General features: G+C 45.0%; 1 protein-coding gene across 12 annotated transcripts in view; it reads right to left on the reverse strand.

Moving 5' to 3' along the window:
• PDZD2 (PDZ domain containing 2) overlaps nt 1-22,977 on the reverse strand; it is a 382,173-nt gene that overhangs the window by 43,559 nt on the left and 315,637 nt on the right. For all 12 annotated transcript variants that reach the window (XM_053299060.1, XM_053299054.1, XM_053299061.1 and 9 more), the window contains 6 exons: nt 22,466-22,611; nt 18,313-18,432; nt 17,536-17,650; nt 14,355-14,428; nt 2,290-2,515; nt 789-906 (listed from right to left, as the gene is read on the reverse strand). In XM_053299060.1, the coding sequence (XP_053155035.1) occupies nt 789-906; nt 2,290-2,515; nt 14,355-14,428; nt 17,536-17,650; nt 18,313-18,432; nt 22,466-22,611 (799 nt within the window). The remainder of the gene's footprint in view (nt 1-788; nt 907-2,289; nt 2,516-14,354; nt 14,429-17,535; nt 17,651-18,312; nt 18,433-22,465; nt 22,612-22,977) is intronic.

The raw sequence follows: 22,977 nt of genomic DNA on the forward strand, positions 1-22,977 counted from the left end.
TGATTGTTCAGATTATTTTGGTAGTACTTTTTCTCCTGATTTTGTCATTGAGCTGTTAAATCCAGACTATCCTAGTGTTGCAAAGGGCTGGACTAGACCGAGAGTTTTCAAACCTGATGACAAGTACATAGGTAGAGACCATCACGCTTTACACAAATCCTTGAGGAGAGATGTTGTTGTGCCATGGCTCAACGCATGAAAAGGTAGTGCAGAGAAAACTGTGTGCTCGGTGGCTGCAGAAGTAATCACGTGGTGAGTTTTAGAGTCAGAGCTTCATAAGATCTCCTACACACACACGTAATGTGGAAGTTTGCTTTCATGTAGTGCAATCTCACACAGCTGGGGATGGGTGTGTGTGAAAGAGAGAGAGAGAGAGAGAGAGAGAGAGAGAATATTCTAGCCACACGTGAAGGTGATCATGTGGATTCTTCTTTTGCACACAATTTATTGTAAGTAACTGTGCTACAGAAATTGGACCTTGGGTGGGGGAAGGGCTTTAGTGCAGCATATACATATCCTTGCCTATCGAAACTCAATTCCTCATACAAACTCTAAGTTCTAGTGCTAATGGGTCATCCTGGAGACTGCTCCCATGGAGAGTTGCACTGTCTCAGGCTCTCTGCTCATCAGTACTTTTTGACTGAAATTTTGTATGCAGTATTCCAGAACAAAAGATGAATTGCACTGTACAAAGACACTGGAACAAGTTTTCCCAATCAGATGTAGACATTACACCGTGGGGGGGGAAGGACATCAGCATAATTTTTGCTGTTAAGTTCAAAACTAACCTTAACCTTCCATCCATCTTAGCCACAGATCCTGGGGCCAGGCTGTGAATATATATACCAGGAAGGCTGTTCTCCAATGTGAGGCAGCAGGCACCAATGCCCAGCCCAACACAAGGTTCTGCAATGAAATAAAGAGCAAAGAATGAGAGCAGTTTCATCTGTTCTTCATTACAATAACTACAAGGAATACAAGTAGGGCCAAGCATAATTCTTTACAGGGCCAACTTTAAGAGTGTTCAGAAAGACAAAATCAGCCACTTGTCAGGATACGAGCTCTCAGTAGGCCTTTATCTGGCAATCAAGGGATATCAGGCTGGGATTCATTCAGCCTGTGGGCTGCCACTCAGCTCTGACCAGAGCAGGAAACTGCAGAGAGTCAAGCCACATCAACAGCAAAACTTTGCCTTAAGGCCCAAGCTACACATGAAATTTGAAGCCACAGCCTCAAAAAAAGAAGAAAAAGAAAAGAGCTACACATCCCAGAAGTACCCATGGAACCCAGAGTTTCAGAAGGCAAATTTTTAACATCGAACAACAACAACAAAAAGAGTCCCTTTAAGTGAAAGCTGCAGGACGCAGCCTGCCTCCTGCCCCACAGTTAAAAGTAAAAGATGGGGAAGAGAAGAGGGCAAGTTGCACAGGTCTTACATACATGTTGGATCTCCAGCTTGACACACACAACATGAAAGTTGGAAGGGGCCAACACTGCCCTTCCCAACATTGCCACTGTCAGGTCGTATCGTGTCATGTCAGAGTATAACATTTTGGGCCATACACAGGCCTAGCTAGAAGACATTGTGAGCCCTTTCCCACAATCCATGAGAAAGGGCTTGTGGGAGAGCGGGGAGGAAGCCTGGAAAAGCTTTGTTGATGGTCTGGGTGTGGAGATCGCACAGCCAAATGTACAGCTGCCTTCTCTAGCAGTGCAGAGGGAAGGGGTGCCGGAATGTGTCACCTTGCACCCCCAGAACTCCCATAAATGCACTGCACAAGTGTGCGGTGCATTATGGGGATTCCCCTGACTCCAGCCGTGAACCCTGCAGTTTCCGAGCCGATAAAAAAAACTGGTCGAAGGGAGCATTAGCTCCCTTAACTCCACTTAAATGGGTGGCTGTTTTGGCAGGTTTGTTGCTGAGGCACCACCTGGTGGTTCTCATGTGTGGCCAAGACAAGGCTTGGCTTCGTTAGCCTGGTTTTGCCTGCGTGCGAGAACACCCTCTGTGAGTTGTGATGGCTACCATACCTGGGGTGGTCATGAAAACTGGCCCTTTATGTACAGAAATAAAATGTGCAGTGTACTGTACCTTCACCAGAGGTGTTATACTGATTCAAAACCAATTTGTATTGGTAGCGCTGCTTCCAGTCCTCAACAGTATCGACTCAACAACTTTACTGATTCTGTCTTTCCTAAAATCTTTCCTACAATATTTTATTGGTCCTTCAAGACCATTTGAAAACCTGTTATTTGAGCCGGATAAATAGCAGTCAAGCTGCCTCAAACCTTTATTGAGAGTCACTTCCATGACGATCCGGTCCTTTGGTCCTGGCCCCTTACGATTTGATGCAGAAACGTCTCCATCATCAGAGGAAGGGAAGGGAGTTCCTCCACTGGCACTGGAGCTCGGGGAGCTGGATCGGCTCAGTAATGTAGGAGTTGGGCATGGAGTAAGGCTTGGGCTGCGAAGTCTGGTTCGCACAGTGAGGGTCACCACACCTTTCTTGAGTTGCTAACAAAGCAATGAAAGAATTTCTTATCTTACCTTTATTGTCCCTTTATAAAACCTGAAGACACAGTAACATAGGCAGCAGCCATCTACTGAGTCAGACCATTGGTTCATTTAGCTCAATATTGTCTACACAGACTGGCAGTGGCTTCTCCAAGGTTGCAGGCAGGAGTCTATCTAAGCCCTATCTTGGGTATGCCAGGGAGGGAACTTGGAACCAGTCCATATATGCAGGTGCTCTTCCCAGAATAGCCCTAACCCCTAAGGGGAATATCTTCTTACAGTGCTCACACATGTAGTCTCCCATTCAAATGTAAACCAGGGCAGAACCTGTTTATCAAAGGGGACAATTCATACTTGCTACCACAAAACCAGCTCTCCTCCCTTTGACCAGCTCTCCCCCCTTTAACATACACCTGTATAGCACTGGTGCAAGAATGATTACTATTACCAGCAACAGGGAAATATGTCTCTTCTTCAGACATTGGGCATGTTCAGATTTCGTGTGGAACCTCGGTTGAAGTCGAGCTCCATACGGCTTTTCTTGGCCCCAAGAATGTATGCTTTCCCCTCCCATAACCACACAAGTGTCTACTTCCTTTATAGTTAATAAAAGCTGAGATTGGTTGCTACATCCAAGCCCACCTATCTTGGCTTATTCTGTTTGTTTGTTTGTTTATTTAAAATATTTATACCCTGCCCCTCCAGCACACTACAGCTTCGGGTGGCTCACAACATTTATAAAATAGTTACAATGTAAAATCAGACTAATAAAATTAACCAAATTAAGTTAAACAAGTTAAAAATCCAAGCTAAAACCACAATCAGACTTACAGTTTAAGTTTCAAATTAAAAGTTATTTTAAAAGCTAAAAAAGAAGAATTATAAAAACTAAAGAACTTATCAGATATAAGCAACAGGTGAAACATTAAAAAGCCTCTTTAAAAAGATGTGTTTATGTGTTTTAGGTTTTTAGGTGTTTTTTTAAATCACTGAGAATTAAAACAATTCTAATCTATTTGCTTCAGAGAACCCAGGATCTGAACAATCCTCGGGTTCAGATACCAGGGTTTCTGACGAAAATAGCTTAGAAGAAGCCAAGATTGGTGGGTTTGAACAATCTTGGCTTATCCTAACCTGGAAAGGAAGTAAACACTCATGCAGGGATGGAAGCATGTGCAGGGGGAAGCATGTGCTCTTGGGCTGAGGGAGGTTATGCAAAGTTTGGCTTCAGACAAGGTTCTGTTTTAAGCCTGAACCCACCCACCATGTTTGCTGGCTACAGTCCATACATTTGGGTGTGTGTGTGTATTAGCTGGCTATGCTCCCTATGCCAATACATGTGCTCACTGGATACTCACTCCCATGACCTCTATGCATTTGGTTTTTTGTTTTTGTTTTTGTTTGGTTTTTTGCAGAGGGCAGTGCCAAACATGGGGAGGGCACCTGCACATGATGTGGTATGCCCAACCTCTGGGATTCCACATTTTGTGGGGGAGTGCTTCCTGAATCCAGCACAGCCTTTTACAAACGAGTACCAAACATGCAGAAGTCTGGGGGTCATGACCAGCCCACATGTTGTTGCAGTGGAAAGCTGGCAGTGTGGCTAGCCAACACACTCCCAATTGCTTCCCTCACTCACTGGCAGTGACGGCACCAGGAAGAAGAAAAAACCAGGGGCCATAGAAGGGGCTATATGCATTTATGGGTGAACGAGTTGTGTTCCATATATTAGGGCTCTGAAAGAGAAATGGGGGGGCACTTATCTGGGGGAGCACTTGCCCACCCATTCCTATCCTCTGGAGCCACCTTTGCTTCTGGGCTGTACATAGCAGCCATAATATCTGAAGAGGATTTTATTTCCTCACATGGTGAGACAGTTGTCCCATTCGTACATAACATAAAACAGGAGTTGAAGGGGACTCTGGTTGGATTTTTTGTAAGTCTGAATGTGTTGAGGGAGGAAGATTCTCCCTTGCTCCAGCTGTGATCAAGTGCTGGGGCTGTCCTTCAGTCAAGAATGTTATGTGAGAATGCAGACAGCAGAGCAGGGGTGGGGGCAAAACCGTGGGTCCATTGGACCCATGGTTCTGCATTACGTGTGAATGTGGCCTGAGATTCAGCTATGAGAAAGACAGCCATAGCAAACTAACTGGCTTTTTTTGTTAATAAATAACTTATTGCTTGCTGCTCAAATGCTGATCGCATCTAAATGGAAACTTCCTGGGCTGCCTAGCATGACAAATGGTAGGGGAAAATCTGGTATATTGCAAAGCTTGAAAAACTGGCAACATATATTCAGCTGAGACGGAACAAATTGAAGAAGGATAATTATTATAAGGTTTGGAGTCCCTTTATAAGACTTTGGAAGTCAATCTACAATTTGAATAGGTTAACTTAGAACTGTATGCTATGTGAAGGTCTAGAGACTGATAACTTTACCAATATTTGTTTAAGGAAGAAGTAGAGTAAGAATTTTATAGAGGATGATGCTATATCTATCTATCTATCTATCTATCTATCTATCTATCTATGAATGATTGTGTTAGATGTATTTTGTTACGCTTCATGTATTTACATATATTATATGAATAAATAAGATTAAAAATTAATAATAGGTGCTTTTGATATGCTTGAATTTCAATTTCACCACAGGAAGCTAACGTACAATAAAAAGTAACCATGGAAAAACAGTGGGGAATTGACCATTGATTTCACCATAAATTATTACCATCATTGTTCCTAGTCATGTAAAAACAGGTTGCTTACCTGTAACAGATGATCTGGATGTAATCCGTTGTATTCATAAAGAATGGGTTCTGCACCTGCGCAGGGACCTCATGGATCAATTAGCTAGCTCCTCGCGCTGGCCCAAACTGCCACGCACGTGACCGTGCTTCCATTATCCTAGGCAGTTTGGGTGCACTTCAGTCAGTTTCTTGCGAGGAGGTCGGGCAGGTTTTATTAATACAATGGATTACATCCAGATCATCTGTTACAGGTAAGCAACCTGTTTATCTGGATTGTAATCCGTTGCATTTGTAAGGAATGAGTGATTAGCCAGCTGAGAATCTCTCTAGGCGGTGGGTCACAAGTTCCTAATTGATCAAGGTAGGATCTGCTTCAGGACTGCACGTCCGAACTCTCCTTCCCTTGTTTGCCTCAAATCAATAGTATAGTGTTTAATGAATGGCTGGTCCGACGGCCATGTCGCCGCCTTACATATCTCTGCCATAGAAATGCCCACTAAGTTCGCAGCCAAAGATGTGTATGCCCTTGTAGCATGAGCAGTTATGATCTTAGGCGGGGTTTTCCCTTGCCCTGTGTATGCCAAACTGATCGTCTGCACAATCCAGTGAGATAATCTCTGCCTTGTAGCTGGTTGGCCCCTAGACTTCCCTGTGTACATCACAAAGAGCTTGTTCATGGTGCGCACCTGTTGCGTAGCATGTAAGTAGTACGGCAGAGCATGTCGCACATCTAGTGTGCATAGATGTTTCTAGCTGCGTTTCAGGTTTCTGTAAGAAGGTCGGCAGAACTATATCCGCATTAATATGAAATTCTGGTGTAATCTTCGGTTGGAACTTCGGGTCCAAACGCATCACGACCTTGTTTGGAAATATCTGCGTGTATGGACAATCTGCCCTGAGAGCCGCCAGTTCACTAACCCTTCTCGCTGTGGTGACTGCCACCGGAAACACAGTCTTCAATGTCTGTAGTCGTAGTGAAGCCTTTGCCATCGGTTCGAAGGGCTGTTTCAATAAGGCACGTAGCACCAATGTCAAATCCCATTGTTGAAGTGGTCATCGCAGAGGCGGGAACAAATTATTCAGACCTTTTAGAAATTATAAAACACTGTTGTGTCTCCCCAACCCTTATGCTCTGACGAGAGCGCTGCCAAATGAACTTTCAAAGATGTATTTGCTAGGCCAGACATCTTGAGTGTTGTCAGGTAAAGTAAGACCTGTCTGACTGTGGCCTTCCTAGGGAAGAAACCATGTCTTCTAGCATACAGTTTGAAACGATGCCACTTGCTAGTATAATTCAGCCTCGTGGACTTCTTCCTATTATTCAATAGTATTCTGCTTAATAATTTATTCGTCACGCAGTTAACTTCAACGTTTTGAGTTGTGGATGCCGAATTGCCCCATGGCTTTGCATTAACAAATCTGGGCGGCTTGGCAGTCTTTGATAAATTCCTCTCAACAGCCTCAACAGCACCAGGAACCACTGTTGCTGAGGCCACCATGGCGTGATCAAGATGCCCTTCGTGGCATCCCTGAGTAACTGGGACACTACTCGAGTTGTGGTTGTGGTAGAAACAGATAATATAGTCCCCTGGTCCACTTGTGCTGAAAAGCATCTCCCAGGGAGTGTCTGCCTATTCCTGCACATGAGCAGTATGTCCAACACTTTGTGTTCACAGCAGTTGCAAAGCGGTCTATTTCTGGCCAACCTCAGTTCTCGAATATAACCTTCAGATAAATCAGGTTGAGTTCTGACTCGTGGTGTTGGCCCTGCAGCAATGTCCGACTGAGTCCGTCTGCTTGCACATTGTCTTCCCCTTTTATATGCAACGCCATTGGAAATATTGAGTGAGCGATACACCACGCCCACATCTTTTGACTCAAGTGACAGAGAGAGCATGATACAGTCCCCCCTTGTTTAATCAAGTACACTATCGCTGTGGTGTTGTCCAGATAGACCTGCACTACTTTCCCGCACAGCAGTGGCTGGAACTCCTTCAGTGCTAGGAACACTGCAAAGAGCTCGAGGTAGTTTATATGGCTCTTTTTCTGCAGTGCAGACCACCTCCCCTTTACTTGATGGTGCTGGCAATGTGCACCCCATCCCCAAAGGGAGGCATCCGTTGTCAGTCTGCACGTGGGCGTGAGAGGTTGGAAAGGAACGCCCGTCAGAAGATTGACACTGTCCACCACTCCAAAGATTTCAGCACAGGCTCCGGAAGCGTAAGCATCTTCTGTTGACTGTCTAGATTTGGCCGAAAGTTGCAGAGGATCCACCCTTGAAACGGTCGTATATGAAGACGGGCACTGTGCACTGTTGTATTGCAGGATGCCATAAGCCCCAGTAGGCGCTGAATCAACACCGCTGGCTGACACGGCAAACGCTGAAATAGAAGTACCAGCTCTTTGATCTGCCAATATCTGCTCTCTGGCAAATAAGCCCTTTTCTCCTGCATATCCAGCTCTGCCCCTATGTAACTCACACGTCTCTGTGGTTCTAGCCTTGACTTCTTTAGATTCACTGTGATGCCCAAGTCCTCCAGAAGACGTAGTACATATAGGACTTGCGAACGTAACCCTTCTTCCATGATGCTGACCAGCAGCCAGTCATCAAGCTAGGGATAAATAAGCACCCCTTCTGTCCTTAAGAATGCTATCACCGCAGCCATCACCTTTGTGAACACACACGGTGCTGTGGAGAGGCCAAATGGCAATACCACATATTGGTACGCTGTATCTCTGACTGTGAATCTCAAGTATTTGTGGTGACTCTCGCGAATTCCTATATGAAAATATGCGTCTTTTAGATCTAAAGTTGCCGCCCACTCTTCCTGCACCAGGAGGTGTAGGATCTCTTGTAAGGTTATCATTCTGATAACCTTACAAGGTTTCTGTTGTCCACATAACGGTTCAAGTCCCTTAAGTCCATTATAGCACGTATGCCACCATCTTTCTTGGGAATCTGGAAATATTGGGAATAAAATCCCGACATCCTGTCCACCCACTCAACCTGCACAATTGCCTGCTTTTCCAACAACACCTGAACTTCGTCCAGAAGCGCTTGGGTTGGTCTGGTGTACTTTATGCCCTGAAAAGGTGGCAAAGTTTTGAACTCTATCGCGTAGCCAGACCTTATAATCATCAGCACCCAGCGATCTGATGTTATATTGTGCCATGCTTGAGAATGGCTTGCCAGTTTGATGTTGATACTGGCAATCACAAGGCTGGTGGCTTGGGCCCTGGGTGCAGAATCTTGTGTTGTTGTGTGAGTTATTGTGTGCTGTTGAAGTGGGTGGACCTGCTCATCAAAGAGACTGTTTATTCTGGTCCTTAGTTTGTTTTTGGCTTCTTTGTCTCTGGCCATAGGGTTTATTACGTTGATAAGGTTTATACTGCCTCTTATATTCCCTTCTCTCTTGTCTGTATCCAGTACGGTATTGTTTATTGCCATATGATCGATTCCGCAGCCCTTGGCTGCCTGCACTAGTGGTCATAAAGGCCGTAAACTTAGATTGCTTCAAGGATTGCATAGTTGCATCTGTAGTTTCGGCAAAAAGCCCTTTTCCATCAAATGGTAAGTGCTCCACCCTATCCCACATATTTTGCTGCAGGCCCGTGGAGCATAGCCAGGCATGGCAGCGCAAAGTGACAGCAGTGGTCATTGCATGAGACTCCGTCTCTGTGGCATGTTTAAGGGTGCTCAGTAGATGTCTAGTCACAACTGTTGTTTTTCATACGTTCTTCTGAAGTTCTCTTGGAACTCTTGCAGTGACATTGCAGCAGAGTCTTGGAAAAGCGCATCCCAAAGGTGGTGTCCATATCTAGCTAAGCATGCCGAATAGTTGGCAATCTTAATTGCCAAACATCCAGTTTTCTGCCCTCCTTGTCGCTAGGCGTTGAATGGCGCTGACCTCCCTTCAAAGAAGCACATTCAACAACCAACAAATTAGGTACCGGATGTTTCATCAGGTATGTGTTCTCCTCCTCCTGTATCCGGTAGAGGCCCTCTAACTTACAGGAAGTAGCGGTTGAGGTCTGTAAAACCTCCCACGCTGTCTGTGCCACTTTCGTAATTGCTGGCAGCATTGGAAGTGACACAGGATGCTCTATTTTGGCTTTACCATCATGTTATATACTGGATCCTTCAAGTCCAACTATGGTTGTTTCAACTCCAAACCTAAGGCCTCAGCCATCTCTCGTATTTGTATATGATAGGCCTTCAGTTCTTCTGTCGGGGAAACTGACGTAGACGGAGGTACATCTGCAGGAAGCTCCGGTTCTAATGGCTCTGATGGGACTGTTGAACTCTCATCATCTGTCTCAGTTGTAGCAGAAGAATCTGCATCACCCGAATCTGGTGCTAAAGGTAAGGCCGGAACAGACTGCACCCACATCCTTGGAGGCGCAGTCTGAGAACATGCAGTCACTATTATTTCACATGGTGGTTCACGCTGAGCTGAATCAGTGACAGTTGCAGAAGTTTGGCATGCCATAGAAACAGTACTAACTGGTCTGGTAGCTTCCTGGCGAACTGAGGGGTTCTGTAGTCTGTTTCCCTGTTGTGCCTTCCAAATCTTGTACTCAGCAGTCTACAGGGTAAACTACTGATGAAGCATGTTGAAAACCACAGGCATGAGCCATCTGGTTCAAAACAGAAGACTCTCCAAGCATTGGCGATCTCCATTGTAAAGCTGAGGGTCGGACAAATAATGGTAAGGGCCTTGTCAGCATTGCCCGATCTGTGGTTTGGGGATGCAATGAGTCAATTTGGTTCGTGGCTGCAGATACTAGATGTAGCAGTCTCGGTACCGTAGCCATCTCTATCAGCGACATTGACGGAGTCCTCGGTATCGTCTGTAACGAATGCCCCGTCATCTGCTCCATATCGACTCCTGAAAAACCATGGGATGTTGAGCCCGACGGTGTGGTATCAGTCGAGTCCAGCATCGCCAACAAATCTGTCTTCATTTTAGGATCAAACAATACTTGAACTTGCACAGCCGTTTCTCCAAAATCCAAAAAATCCTCTGCCCGGTATTCCCCTTGGGGGGTTAGCGCAGGAGACATCACAGGAGTATGGGCGGGAGTAAGCTGCATCGTGCCACAATGCCAACTTCCGACACCCGGTTTCAATAGACCTCCAGGCCGTACTCCTTCGGTATCGAGCCCTGAAGGCTTCGATGTTGACATCGATGCCGCCACTGGTACTGTAGGGGCTGTTGCGTGCTCGACTTGCGGCATCAGACACTCGGTCTCGACCATCTTCGACATCGATGTCGACGCCGTGACGGGATGGTCTCCCTCTGATCCTGACTACAAAACCCACAGGGAAGGTGTTTTCTTCATTGTGGAGTCCCACTCTAAGTCAGATTGCAAGTTAGTCAGAGAAGGGGTCCCACTTCAATTTTTTGACTTTTTCTTCCATTTTCTGGGCGGGGAGTTATCCACATCACCTTCGGAAGATGAGACATGCTTGTGCTTCTTGTGTCAGTGTCGCTTTTTATCCACTTCCTCTGGCCGTTTAAAGTCCTGCACAATGGCAGCTTTCAACGGTTGAGTAGCAGAGTGTCATGGCTCAGACTTCCGACTCAGAAGAGTCAGAGCAGGACGACTTACCTGCTAGTGAGGGCTTAGAGGCACAGCCACAGGATTTGGCAAAGAAACCAGACTCTGGAGCTGAGGATTTGCAACAGCTGCCAGACATGATCTCTGATGGGGAAGAGCCTGGGATTTCACCTGTCTTGAGACGACATCTCAAGAGGCAGGCTCAGTGGGAGTCATGCAGGTGTAGGAGATCCCAAGAAAGAAAGCCAAAGTGCTGACTCAGGGAAGCCTGATTGGCTGCTGGTTCTCTTGAGCCATATATATTCAACAGTCTCTCTTTGCTCTGATGCTGTTTGCAGCTTCGTTGGCTGCAGACAGTGTGCTCTTGAATTTCAACCATTTATGTGTCCCAGTTTGCCTTGTCTGTACTTTCCTGCATTGTTCCCTTAATTCCTTGTTCTGTGTTCTTCGCTTGTTTCATTTCTTGTTTTGTCTTTTCTTTCCACTTATTACTCAGTTAGTGTTAGAGGGGGGTACCTAGTTTCAGTTCAGGGGACTTAATCCATTGACTAATTGCTTTGTGAGCCTTTTATTTTCCTTCATTTGGTTTTGCTGCTGCTTTCTGGTTACTCTTAGGGGGAGTGCTGAAGGGGGTTGTAAAATCCTGTTGGGTTAGCCGAGCTAACAGATTCACAACACAGAGTCCACCAGAGGTGCTGTGGGGTTTGCCACCAACGGTTTCAAAGCCGAGCCTGATACTGAGGGACCCGATATCGAGGGTCCCGATGTTGAAGCTCCTGACGTCGTGGGCCTCGGTGTCGGAGGACGAAGCACATCATCATAAAGGGCTGCTCGCAAGCGTAGTGCCCGATTCTTCAGCGTTTGTTTTGAGAAAGAAGAACATATCTTACATGTTGACGTATTATGTTGATCTCTTGAACACAGCAAGCAAGCATCGTGAGTGTCCGTCGATGGTAGTTTTGTACAGCACTCAGAGCAGCGCTTAAAAGTAGTTTTTGGCTTAGAGGCGTCCGCCATTGCCTCAAGGGGCGATATCGTTTTAATGCTTAGTCCAAAGGGTCTTCCAAGCCAAGTCTGTTTTTCCAGTCCAAAGTCAAGTCCAATCCTTTGTTGTTGTCCGGTCCAAGTTGTTTTTAAGTTAAAAGAAGAAAGTCCGAGGAGCTATAAAATCTGCGGTGTTGACACAACGGCGGTCTAACAGAAAGTGACTGAAGCGTGCCCAAACTGCCTAGGATAACAGAAGAAAGGTCATGTGCATGGCAGTTTGGGCCAGTGCGAGGAGCTAGCTAATTGATCTGTGAGGTCCCTGCACAGGCGCAGAACCCATTCCTTATGAATGCAACGGATTACAATCCAGATACAAGTTAAGCCGTGGTGCTAGTAAGCATATTTCTACCAATTAATTTTTGGATGGGGTAAAAACCACCAATGTCACAAAATAAGTTAGTGCCTACGATTATGGCTTTGTTGCTGTGCTTTCCCAGAGAAGTGTGTGAAACGGGCCTGATCTACACAAGCAGCAGAGTGAGGGGGGGGATGAGGTGGCAGAATGGATTGTACTACTTCAAACTGTGGAGGGAGATCACATTTTTCTAAATGCTCCCCATGTTAAAATGCGCAAAACACACACTCTCCTTAGGCCCCACAGGTCAGGCGCAGGCCGTGAACACGCCTTGGGGGGGGGCAGCGGGCGGCTTCTTTAAGTGTAAATGGAGCCGGTGGTTCATGCTGTCCATCAGCCCCCACGACGGGGAATTGCCTCCGCTACTCACCTGGCTCCCATGGAGGCAAGCCCCCGCCAGCGGCCAGGTGAGTGGCAGAGGCGATTCCCCGCTGTGGGGGTTGCTGGGCGGCATGGAGCACTGGCTCCGTTTACACTTAAAGAAGCCGCCCCGCCCCCGAGGCACGTTCATGGCCTGCGCCTGCTACAGGTAGAAAACTAGTAGAGTAAGAAGCAGGCAGGGACAGAACCTTTCACCCTGATGTGCTGATCCTTTACTTGCAGGGATTTTTTTTTTTTAAATGAGGTAGGATGCAAAAATGGCATCTTCACACCTGTAGTCTGAAGTGGCACCGTTTACTCTACCACCTCAGGATTCCACTACCTTATTCTGCTATATGCATAGGTCAGCTTTCAAAATTAGTTCTGCTGACATGGCTTCATTATGTGGAACATCTGGTCTTTGATTGTGGTCTGAATTTTCACGATCTCTGGGTGCTGGATTTGATGGCTTTTGGTGCTTTAAAAAAGTGTGACTTGGTGGTAATATAGGATGGGGTGTGGCCAAGGAGCTGCATTCCTAATTATCTGTTGGCCTGTGAAGGACACTATTGTGTGCACTGTTGCACATTGATGAGCATCCTCTCCTCCACACCACATGCGTACACTAGTGAAGTATCCACATCCTTTCTTGCGCCAGCATTCATCTGACTGGCATTGCAGAGCAATTCCAGAAAGAAAACTGGTTCTGAGAATGAAAAACTTATCATAGGAAACCATGTTGAATCCAGCCTTCCCCATACAGCATCCTCAACTTTACATCATTCAAAGTAAGTGCTGTGGCCAATTTACCATATAGGAGAAATTTATTATAGTTCTGCAATGCAAGATGAATTGTTTTGGTTTCACAAAGTTTTTGAAACATATGAAAAATGCCACTTGGGTCAATATAAATAGAAACATATGCATTAGTCGGGCAGCTAATGGATGCTATTTGCAATTTGGCTTACAAGCATGAAGTTTAGCAGAAATGTCAGATATGTGTAGTTTTAGAAAGTAAATCGGAGCAACCCAAAAATGCTGATCGCAATATGGCAGCAAGAAATCCAATATGGCATTGCAATATTTAATGTTTAAGATCACCCCAATCATTCAAAACGTGACAAGGGCCTGAGATTTGGCAGGCATGCTGTCAGATGTTTATGGTTTTAGAAGGTATCCATTGGCAGTGCACCCCAAAAAATCCAATATGGCACTGCAAAATTAAATTTTTAAGATCACCAGAATTATTCAAACAATAATAGAGGCCTGAAATTTGGCATACATGTTGTCAGGTGTTTATGGTTTTAGAAAGTAACTTTAGGTACCCAATAAAACCAATATAGCGGCCAAAATTCCAAAACTGTTGCTAAAAATGAATATGACATCACTATGTTAAATGTTCAAGATCTTCAGAATCATTCAAATAATATAAAACTGAAAAAATATCAGTCAGATTGCATGGAATATGGAATGGAGCATAATTATTTGCAGCAAAGCACATTTCTTAAGAAATTGAACTAATAGAACTTAACCATCATTAACAATGCTTACATTACTATAATTGACTGGTTATGAGCAGATCTATTAGAATGATTAAACAAAAATGCACAATTCAGCTTATTTTCATCATTTATCTGCTACACTAAATGGTAGGAGGTGAGATATGCAGTGACTTGGTTTTAGGAGTTACGTTGTGTCCATACTAATTGGAATCTGTCTCACATTTTCTCGAGAAGCCTCTGAGTTGCCCTGTCTGTTATTTTCTTACCTTAAACGTCTGAATGGCTTCTTGGTGAGTCAGCCCTTGTAAGGATTCTCCATTAACTTCTAGGAGTTCATCCCCTGGTAACCAAAGGCAAAATCTACATCAGCATTTAGACATGAGATAAAGTGCTGTTCTTAGAAACATGAGTAATCTAAGGCTTCCTCAGGTTTCCAGCATATTACTGTATAACTATATATATTTTAAAACGCTGCTTGCTTTCTGTTTATTTTCATGTATTCCCATTTGCTTTGTAGTTCATATAACAGCAAATTAGCATAATACAGAATATTCCACAGTTGTGATCTTTAATCTGAGCTTCTATTAGAACATGTAAAATTGAAAATATTGTGCACTTTAGTCTAACTTAGTGGTTTTCAGACTTAGTTCCAGGGGGTTCTCGGAAGCTGATCGGGAGATAAGCTTCTTCAATGAGGAGATCAGTAACCATGAGCATGTTTGCCTCAAAAAAAACTTGCACACAGGTCTTGATCTTCTTCGGTGCACAACCAAAGGGGAGTACTGGATGTATTCCTAGGTGCATTTTCAATTCATACAGTAGCCCATTCAAGTGTCATGCCAAATTATGGCTTACAATCCTAGTTTGGAGAGATCACATAAACCATGGTTTGCAATCCTAGTTTCAAGGGCTTATGCAAACTAGTTTGCCACTTTGGATGTAGTGGCAAACTGAGTGTTCATGAAAGGAACTCATTAAAACTAGGGCTCAGCTGAAATTCCACCTGTCCAACTTCAGCTGCCCATTCGCAGGCAGCAAAAGGGGATGAGCATTTTGGTGGTTGCAGATGGGGAGGCTATTCACACGACTGCTCGAAAGCAGGCTAAGGGAGCCCAGTCCATTTTTGAGCGGCCATGAGAGGTCCTCGATGCCCAGCACCCTGGACGGCTCCCTGCTCGTCTGCAGGGAGAGTGGGCTAAGTCCGCTCTCCCCACAGGGCCTAGTTAGGCTCTACACATGGATTGTGTGTAGAGCCTTGGGAAATTGGAAAGCTTGAAACCTGCCATCACCAGCATCATTTCAGCAGATGCCATCATTTTCCCACACAATCTCCACCTCAGACTAATGCAACATCATCACATAACATTGCCGTGAGGGAAAAATGTCAGCCAACAGCAAAAGGATGCTGAGAGGAATGCTGGTGCTATGGCCAGCCTGTAGGAGATGGTAGGGGGCTGATATGAGGCCTTCACCTCCCTGCTACCAGTTTCAAGATTTCTGAAAACTTTCACTAAGCACTAATTAAAACAAGTTTGTGAAGGAAAAGGAAGCAGCATGTCATCATTGATGTGAGCCCAAGGCTTGTTTATACAATGCCAAACAAATATCTAAGGGTGTTGACTTCACCCTAGTGCTCTGCACATTGTAGCCCTGTTCAAGAGTCAGAAACCCAACTATCCTGTTCCCACATCACAGATGAGCACAGTAACTGTGCTGTGGAGAGAGACAGCAGCTATTCATTTCTTAATTGCTTGCAGGGTTGTTGCAAGACAGGAATTCTCAACCTTGGGTGCCCAGATGTTGTTGGACTACAAATCCCAACATCCCCAGCCACAATGGGGACCATGGTATAAGGGTTGTTGCGAATATCAACACAAAGCACTTTGAACTCCAAAAAGCACTATGTAGATGCAAAGTATTGTTATAGCTTCCAAGTGCAGGCACATGAGCAAAATACAGACAAGTGGGATCACCATCTACCGTATTTACCCAAATCAAAGAGAACTCTAAATTTAAGATGGCCCCCTTAAAAGGCAGAGGTTAAATACAGGTTATATCCGCATTTACTCAAAAGGAACAGGACTTCTGAAACCTCCTGATTTCAAATATTTGAAAAACTACTAGTCTTAGATTCAGGTAAATACAGTAACAATCTATATGAATGTTTCATTTATTTCCTATACGGAAGTGGGGTGAGGGAAAACATAATTTGTGAAATGGCTTTAATGTGCAAGGACAACCTGACAATGCAGGTAACAGTCAATTTGGCCAACAGAATTGGGATTGCACTATGTATGGGCTCATTCAGCAACTGCTTGAAAGCTGATACATTTACTTCTCACTTCTGTTGATTTCAGATGTTGCTCTTTCCTCTTAGGGATGTGCAAACCGGCTCAACCACGAGCTGGTTCACCATCAAGCTGGCCCGGTCTGAGGGCTCGCCCTCAAGCCAGACCAGGCCCAGTTTGGTGCGAGGCCAAGCTGAATCCCTTGGGCTGGTCTGTGGCTGGTTTGTGGGTTTTTTAAATGGTGGACTGACCACCTCTGAAGACTTGGGGGATGCTGCTGGCGGCCATGGGGAGGGTCTCCGGCAGTCCCCCCTCCCCCCACTGGCCTCCCCATGGCCTCCCTGGGCAGTTCTGGCCCTCTTCAAGCTCATGGTGGCCATTTTGGAGGCCACTGGGCATGTACACAGGCCATTTGCATGGCCAGCAACCCAGCCATGCAAATGGCCCATGCACATGCACGGTGGCCTCCAAAATGACTGCTGCGAGCACGGAGAGGGCCGGAATGGTCTGAAAATGGGCCAAAACAGATCATGGGAGACCGGGGTGGGGCCAATAGTGGGAGGGGGAACCACCCAAGACCCCCCTGCGGCTACCAGCAGCATCCCCTGAGACCTCAGAGGTGGTAAGTCTGACATTTAAAACCAAAACAAAAGAAATCCCTGGCACCCCCAAACTAGGCCCGGATAGGTTCGAGGCCAGTTCAGACTATTGGCTCATTCAGCAGCTGCTTGAAAGCTGATACATTTACTTCTCACTTCTGTTAATTTCAGATGTTGCTCTTTCCTTTTAGGGATGTGCAAACCGGCTTAACCACGAGGTTGGTTCAAACTCAGTTCGGACTCGAACCAAACTGGGAAAACTGGTTTTGTGCACATCCCTATTTCCTCCTACCACCAGGTAGCTTATACCTACTCCAGAAGGATGGAAGATGAAGGAGACCCCACTCATTACCACACCCTCCTCTGCTTTTGTCCAAGCATAGTGGAGGCATCTAAACTGCCAGCTCATTAGACAGCTGTGTCATGGGCCCCCCTCCTCCTGTGCTTGGCCCATGGAAGAGGTGGGATAGTAGCAATATAGGACATAGCCTCCCTCTCGCCGTGTGCTCATCTTGGGAAACAGTTGAGCTGGCAGAAACCTCTCCTCTCTGCTAAAATACCTTCTTTAAGTCTGCCATCAGCAGCTGCAGCTCCATTAGGGAAAATTGTCTTCACAAAAATTCCCATGCGCCCCCGAGCAGAATCCTGTCCTCCCACGATGCTGAATCCAAGACCCTACAGAGAATTGCAAGGGAAGATTAAAAATGTGGAACATTAATGAGCCCTAACCATATTACCACTTATTTTCTACAGGCTATCAGTTAGATCTAGCACCCAAGAATCTGTATGGCTGTGAAATAATTTACTACTTTCTTTGTTTCTAATCTAGTCTCAAAGCCAAATACCAGTGACTGCTTTTTAAGACAGACACCTGTATAATTGAATCAGCACTCACTATGCCTGTGTGGATTACTGTGTATGTTTTTTACAGGACATGTAATCTAGGCAGTCCACAAATGCCTGCTACTGCAGTCCACACTATATACCCCTGTTCCCTTGGATATTTTCCCAGTCCTCAGCCTGCCAAACTGGCAACTTTTTCTTCTCTCATAGAAACTAGACTGCTAACTGCTTTGTTCCTTAAGCAACTGAACATTCGGAGCTATCACACTGACTCAGGCAGTGTCAAAGACGCATGTAATTCAATATAGATTTTAAATACAATACAAGTAGTTTGAGTAATAACATTCTCTGAGAACAAGTATTTTAATGTTCTTATCACAAGAAACTGTGAATATGACTCTTTTAAAATACTAGATATAGAGTGCTTGTTGCCATTCACATATACCCTCACATATACACAAACTAACAATAGGTATTCCCATAAATATCTTTACCTTGCCCTGCCCCTTCATCAGAACAATGTTGGAAATAATAGATGGCTGGGTTAGTCGCCATGGATACTCTACTTGAGCAGCACTCAGTGAGCGGGTAGATTTCTTAACAATATGGTACTCCTAATAAAATAAAGAAAATCATAATAATTAAAAACTAACCGGGCCAGGCACAGAGCATCTCCCCCGCCTGCCCGGCCCGCTTCTCTCTCCCACCCACCTGCCCGCAGTTTCTGGCTGACGGGCCAGCCAGAAAGCCAGCCCACCACCTCCTCCCGCCCACCCACCTGCCAATTCCTGGCCTGCCGCCACAGTCTGTAGCTCCTGCCTGCCAGGCAGCCCGCCACCTACTCCCGGAAGCTGGGCCAGCCCATCGCCACCTGCCCCTGGTGGCTGGACCAGCCCGCTGCAGCCTGTTCCTGCCAGCCAGGTAGCCCACCGCTGCCGGCATCCCATTTTTCTCCCCATCCCCATCACTAATCAGCAGCGGCTTGCAAACTATCGCGAGGGCTGCCACACATGGGATTAGCGACGGGTACTCCTAGGAGAAATAAATATATAGCAGATGGGCAAAAGCAGCTCTTGTTGTTTCATGTTTTTTCCAAAAAAGCAATCAAGGATATTTTTAGTGGCTGACATCCAGATTTAGGTACTCAATAGTACTACCCAGGAATTATTATAAAGGGGTAATTAATTTTAATAGGCCGACTCAGGAGTAACAGCCTGGATGTCAGCCAATGTTTTCTGTCCAATTTCTGAAAATTTGGCCATTTTTAATGGCTAGTTAAAAAAAAAAAATGAGTTAGCTCAGGGACTGCACTGTTCCCTGGAGACTAGAAAAGGGAGAAAAACACAACCTTTTAGGACTTTGCTGCAAACTTCCCTATATGCAGAATATTGTGCCCAGGAGGTGAACAAAAAATCAAACACAGAGAAAACCATTGTGTGTTTTGCATTCCTGTGCAATGAACAAATCTCTAACATCAAATATTGGCAAATATTGACACAAAGTACACATTTATGACCATTTGGCTCAGCACTACAAAATACTGTTTTTTGTTATCACAAGGACAAAAACCCTGATCTTGGCAAGCACACACAGGCAGGCAGAACAGCACAAGGACACTGCTGAAAATGGCATGAACATCAAGTCCTTTCCCCCTGCACCCACAATGTATAGGATGTTTACTCGATGTTGTGACAACATGTTGCATTTTTCCTGCCCCTACCAGAGACAGCCAGTGATATGGAATGGGAGAGGGAAAACACACAATATGATGGCATGATATAGCTGTTTCTAATGGCACGGTGATAAATGACTTGACTGGCAAGCCAGAGGTTGCTGGTTCGAATCCCCGCTGGTATGTTTCCCAGGCTATGGGAAACACCTATATCAGGCAGCAGCGATATAGGAAGATGCTGAAAGGCATCATCTCATACTGCGCAGGAGATGGCAATGGTAAACCCCTCCTGTATTCTACCAAAGACATACACAGGGGTCTGTGGTCGCCAGGAGTCGACACCGACTCGACGGCACACTTTACTTTAAAAGGGTAAGGGAGAGAACTCAACAAAGGAATCTTGGCTGACATGATGAACAGTCTCCTGTTGATGCCAAGTCACTGTGGAATTTCAAAGGCGGTCCCAACAATGTAGTGATGGGGCTTCTGAGGAATGACTTTAAACCACTTCCAGGCAGCAGCCCAGTGCTCCTTTACGCAGCACAAATGGAAGTAGTGATGCCCCATCAAGGCTGCCTTCATGTTCTGCACAGCTCAGCCAGGGCACCGTTAGGCCTGGACCTGGGGGCCCAGGTCCGTGTGCCCACTCTCCTAGAGGACCCCATGACTTTCCCCAAGGGAAAAGTTGGCCCCTTTTATATTTCTGGAATGGCTTGTCCTACAGACATAAATGTAGCAGGACTCCGTGTATCTATCTCTCTACCTACCTACCTACCTACCATATTTCTATACCACCTGACATGTACATCCCTATGTACATAACTTAGTACGTACGTTAAAATACAATATAAAAACAGGATAAAATGATTAAAACAATTATGATATAAAATAAATTAAAATTACTTAAAAGCCTTAGAAAACAGGTGCATGCACCAACTGCAGTTTCTGGACTACGTACAAGGATGGCCCCACATAGAGTGCATTACAGTAGTCAAGCCTGGAGATTACCAGCATGTGTATCACTGTTTTAGGGTCATTTCCTCCACAAATGTAGCTGATGTATCAGCTGAAGCTGATAAAAAGTGCTCCTGGCCACTGCCTCAACCTGAGGAACCAGAGAGAGTTTGGGATCCAGGAGCACTTCCAAGCAATGTACTTGTTCTTTCTGAAGGAGTATAAACCCATCCAGAATAGGCAGGTCTAAACCATCTCTCAAGTTCTGACCACCTGCCGCCTAGTCAGTACCTCCATCTCATTTGGATTCAACTTCAGTCTGTTATCTCTCATCCTGCCCACTACTGCCTCCAGGCAGGCATATAGGGAAGTTACACTATTATCTGATGAAGCTGATATAGAGAAATAGATTTGGGAGTTATCAGCATATTGATAACACCCTGCACCAAACCTCCTGAAGATATCTCCCAGACATTTCATGTTAACAAGCATTGGAGACAGTATGGAGCTTTCTATAACTCCATACATTAACTCCCACTTTGCAGAGCAACAGTCTCCAAGTGACACCATCTGGAATCTGCCAGAGAGTTAGGAATGGAATAACTGTAAAACAGTGCCACCCAATCCCACCTCCCTCAGTTGACCTAGAAGGATACCATGTTCAATGATATCGAAAGCCGCTGAGAGATCCAAAAGGATCAACAGAGTCACACTCCCTCTGTCAATACCCACTTGGAGATCATCCATCAGACTGACCAAGGTAGTCTCAACCCCATAGCCCACCCAAAAGCCAGTTTGAAATGGTTCTAAACAATCTGTTTCCTCCAAGACTGCCTCTATTGATTTTGAAGTGGATCAGTCAATCTGTTGATTTTTATTTTTTTATTTTTTAAAAAACTTCCAAAAAAGGTCCTGGCCCAGACCTGAGGGATTGTGGTGAAATATATATATGCAGAGAGGATGCTTATTTTGCAGGGGGTGGGGGATGCCATAAGCTCATTAGGTCCAGGGTCCAAACTTACCAAGCTGCATCTTTGAGTCTGGCAGGTTCCTAACCCCAATTTTCTGCTGCACAGAATGCCGGCCAATATTTCTTTATGTTACAATTAACCCAAACAATCAATTAACCATTATAACAATGAATAACCAAACAAAATTTCAAACACGATCCAGCTCCAAACCACTGTTGGCTGCAACTAATCTAAGATTTTTCTCCCCCCCCCCGACCCCCCCTGCAAAAAAGTATTTTTTTAATATGATCAAGGGTGTAACCAAAGACTGAAGCAAGTGCAGGAGATCTTGGTTAATATAAGGAGTAATATTCCTCATTTTTGTTTCATCTCAGATGTTTGTGACCCTGGTAACTGGGAAAAGAGGCACCTTTCAAAGTGGTGACTCAATCATCCAGCAGGGGGAGAACAACTGGCCCCCAGCTCCAGCACAGTATCTTTGCAGTGACTGTTGTTAAAAACTTTGTGTTTCTTTTTAGACTGTGAGCCCTTTGGAACAGGAAACCATCTTATTCTTTCTCCTACGTAACTGCTTTTAAAATTTCTTTTGTCGAAAAGTGGCATATTAATGATGATGATATTAACAATAATTCATTGTTTATCCCCCACTTTTAAGCCAAGATGGCAGCCCAACACATCTTTTAATTAAAATGTGCATAGAAACACAATTCTACTAGGAATATATGAATATGACGAATATGAGGGGGACATGTGCAGCATCTCTGACTTCCAGCAGTTGATGACATAATCCAGACTCCAGGATCTTTCCCCCTTAGAGAGGGAGCAGAAGGTGCAGATGGTCTCAGGAGCTGGCTGATGGTACAAATTCTGGCTCATAGAAGCAGCCCTTCCAATTACAGCAATGGTCATTTTGTTCTAGATGCATGGTCAAATGATGGTCAGATTTCCCTTTAAATACAACAGATCCTGAAAGTAACTCACAACAGCATGCAACGGATTGGGGCTAATGCTGGTATTCCCTGCCCATGAAAACATTGTGTACTCTCTCACCTGTCTGGTTCCTGTGTCCAGATGCTGTGGAAGAGAATGTTTTCTCCCTCCCCGGGAATATTTCATTGCTATTTCATAATTCACATCTCCATTTTCCACTGTCAACTCATCATCTTCACCCACAGATTCTAAACGAGTTGCCGCCCCTGAGGGATAACCCAGAGATGCCATTTATTACACATATATCGAAGCATCTTTTACTGTCTGTCAGCTGTGATAGAATCAGGTAGGTTACTTGAACATTTTATATGCCCACTCAGAAATGACTGATGGATATCTTTCCTAATATAAACAAACTATGACAAATTTTATCTTTATATCGACACACACATGATATTCAAGTGGGTAGCAATAGAGAATGTGGCAACACATTCGAGTGGGTAGCAATCCTTTATAATGGAAGAGATAAAGGCAAGCCACCATTCCTGAAACATTTACTGGATCATGATGCAAGAGTTTGATACCGGCATATCTAGGGATGCAATCAAAAGTGTAATCAACAGACAAAATGT

This window comes from Hemicordylus capensis, chromosome 2, assembly GCF_027244095.1.
Source record: "Hemicordylus capensis ecotype Gifberg chromosome 2, rHemCap1.1.pri, whole genome shotgun sequence".
NCBI classification, from domain to species: Eukaryota; Metazoa; Chordata; class Lepidosauria; order Squamata; family Cordylidae; genus Hemicordylus; species Hemicordylus capensis.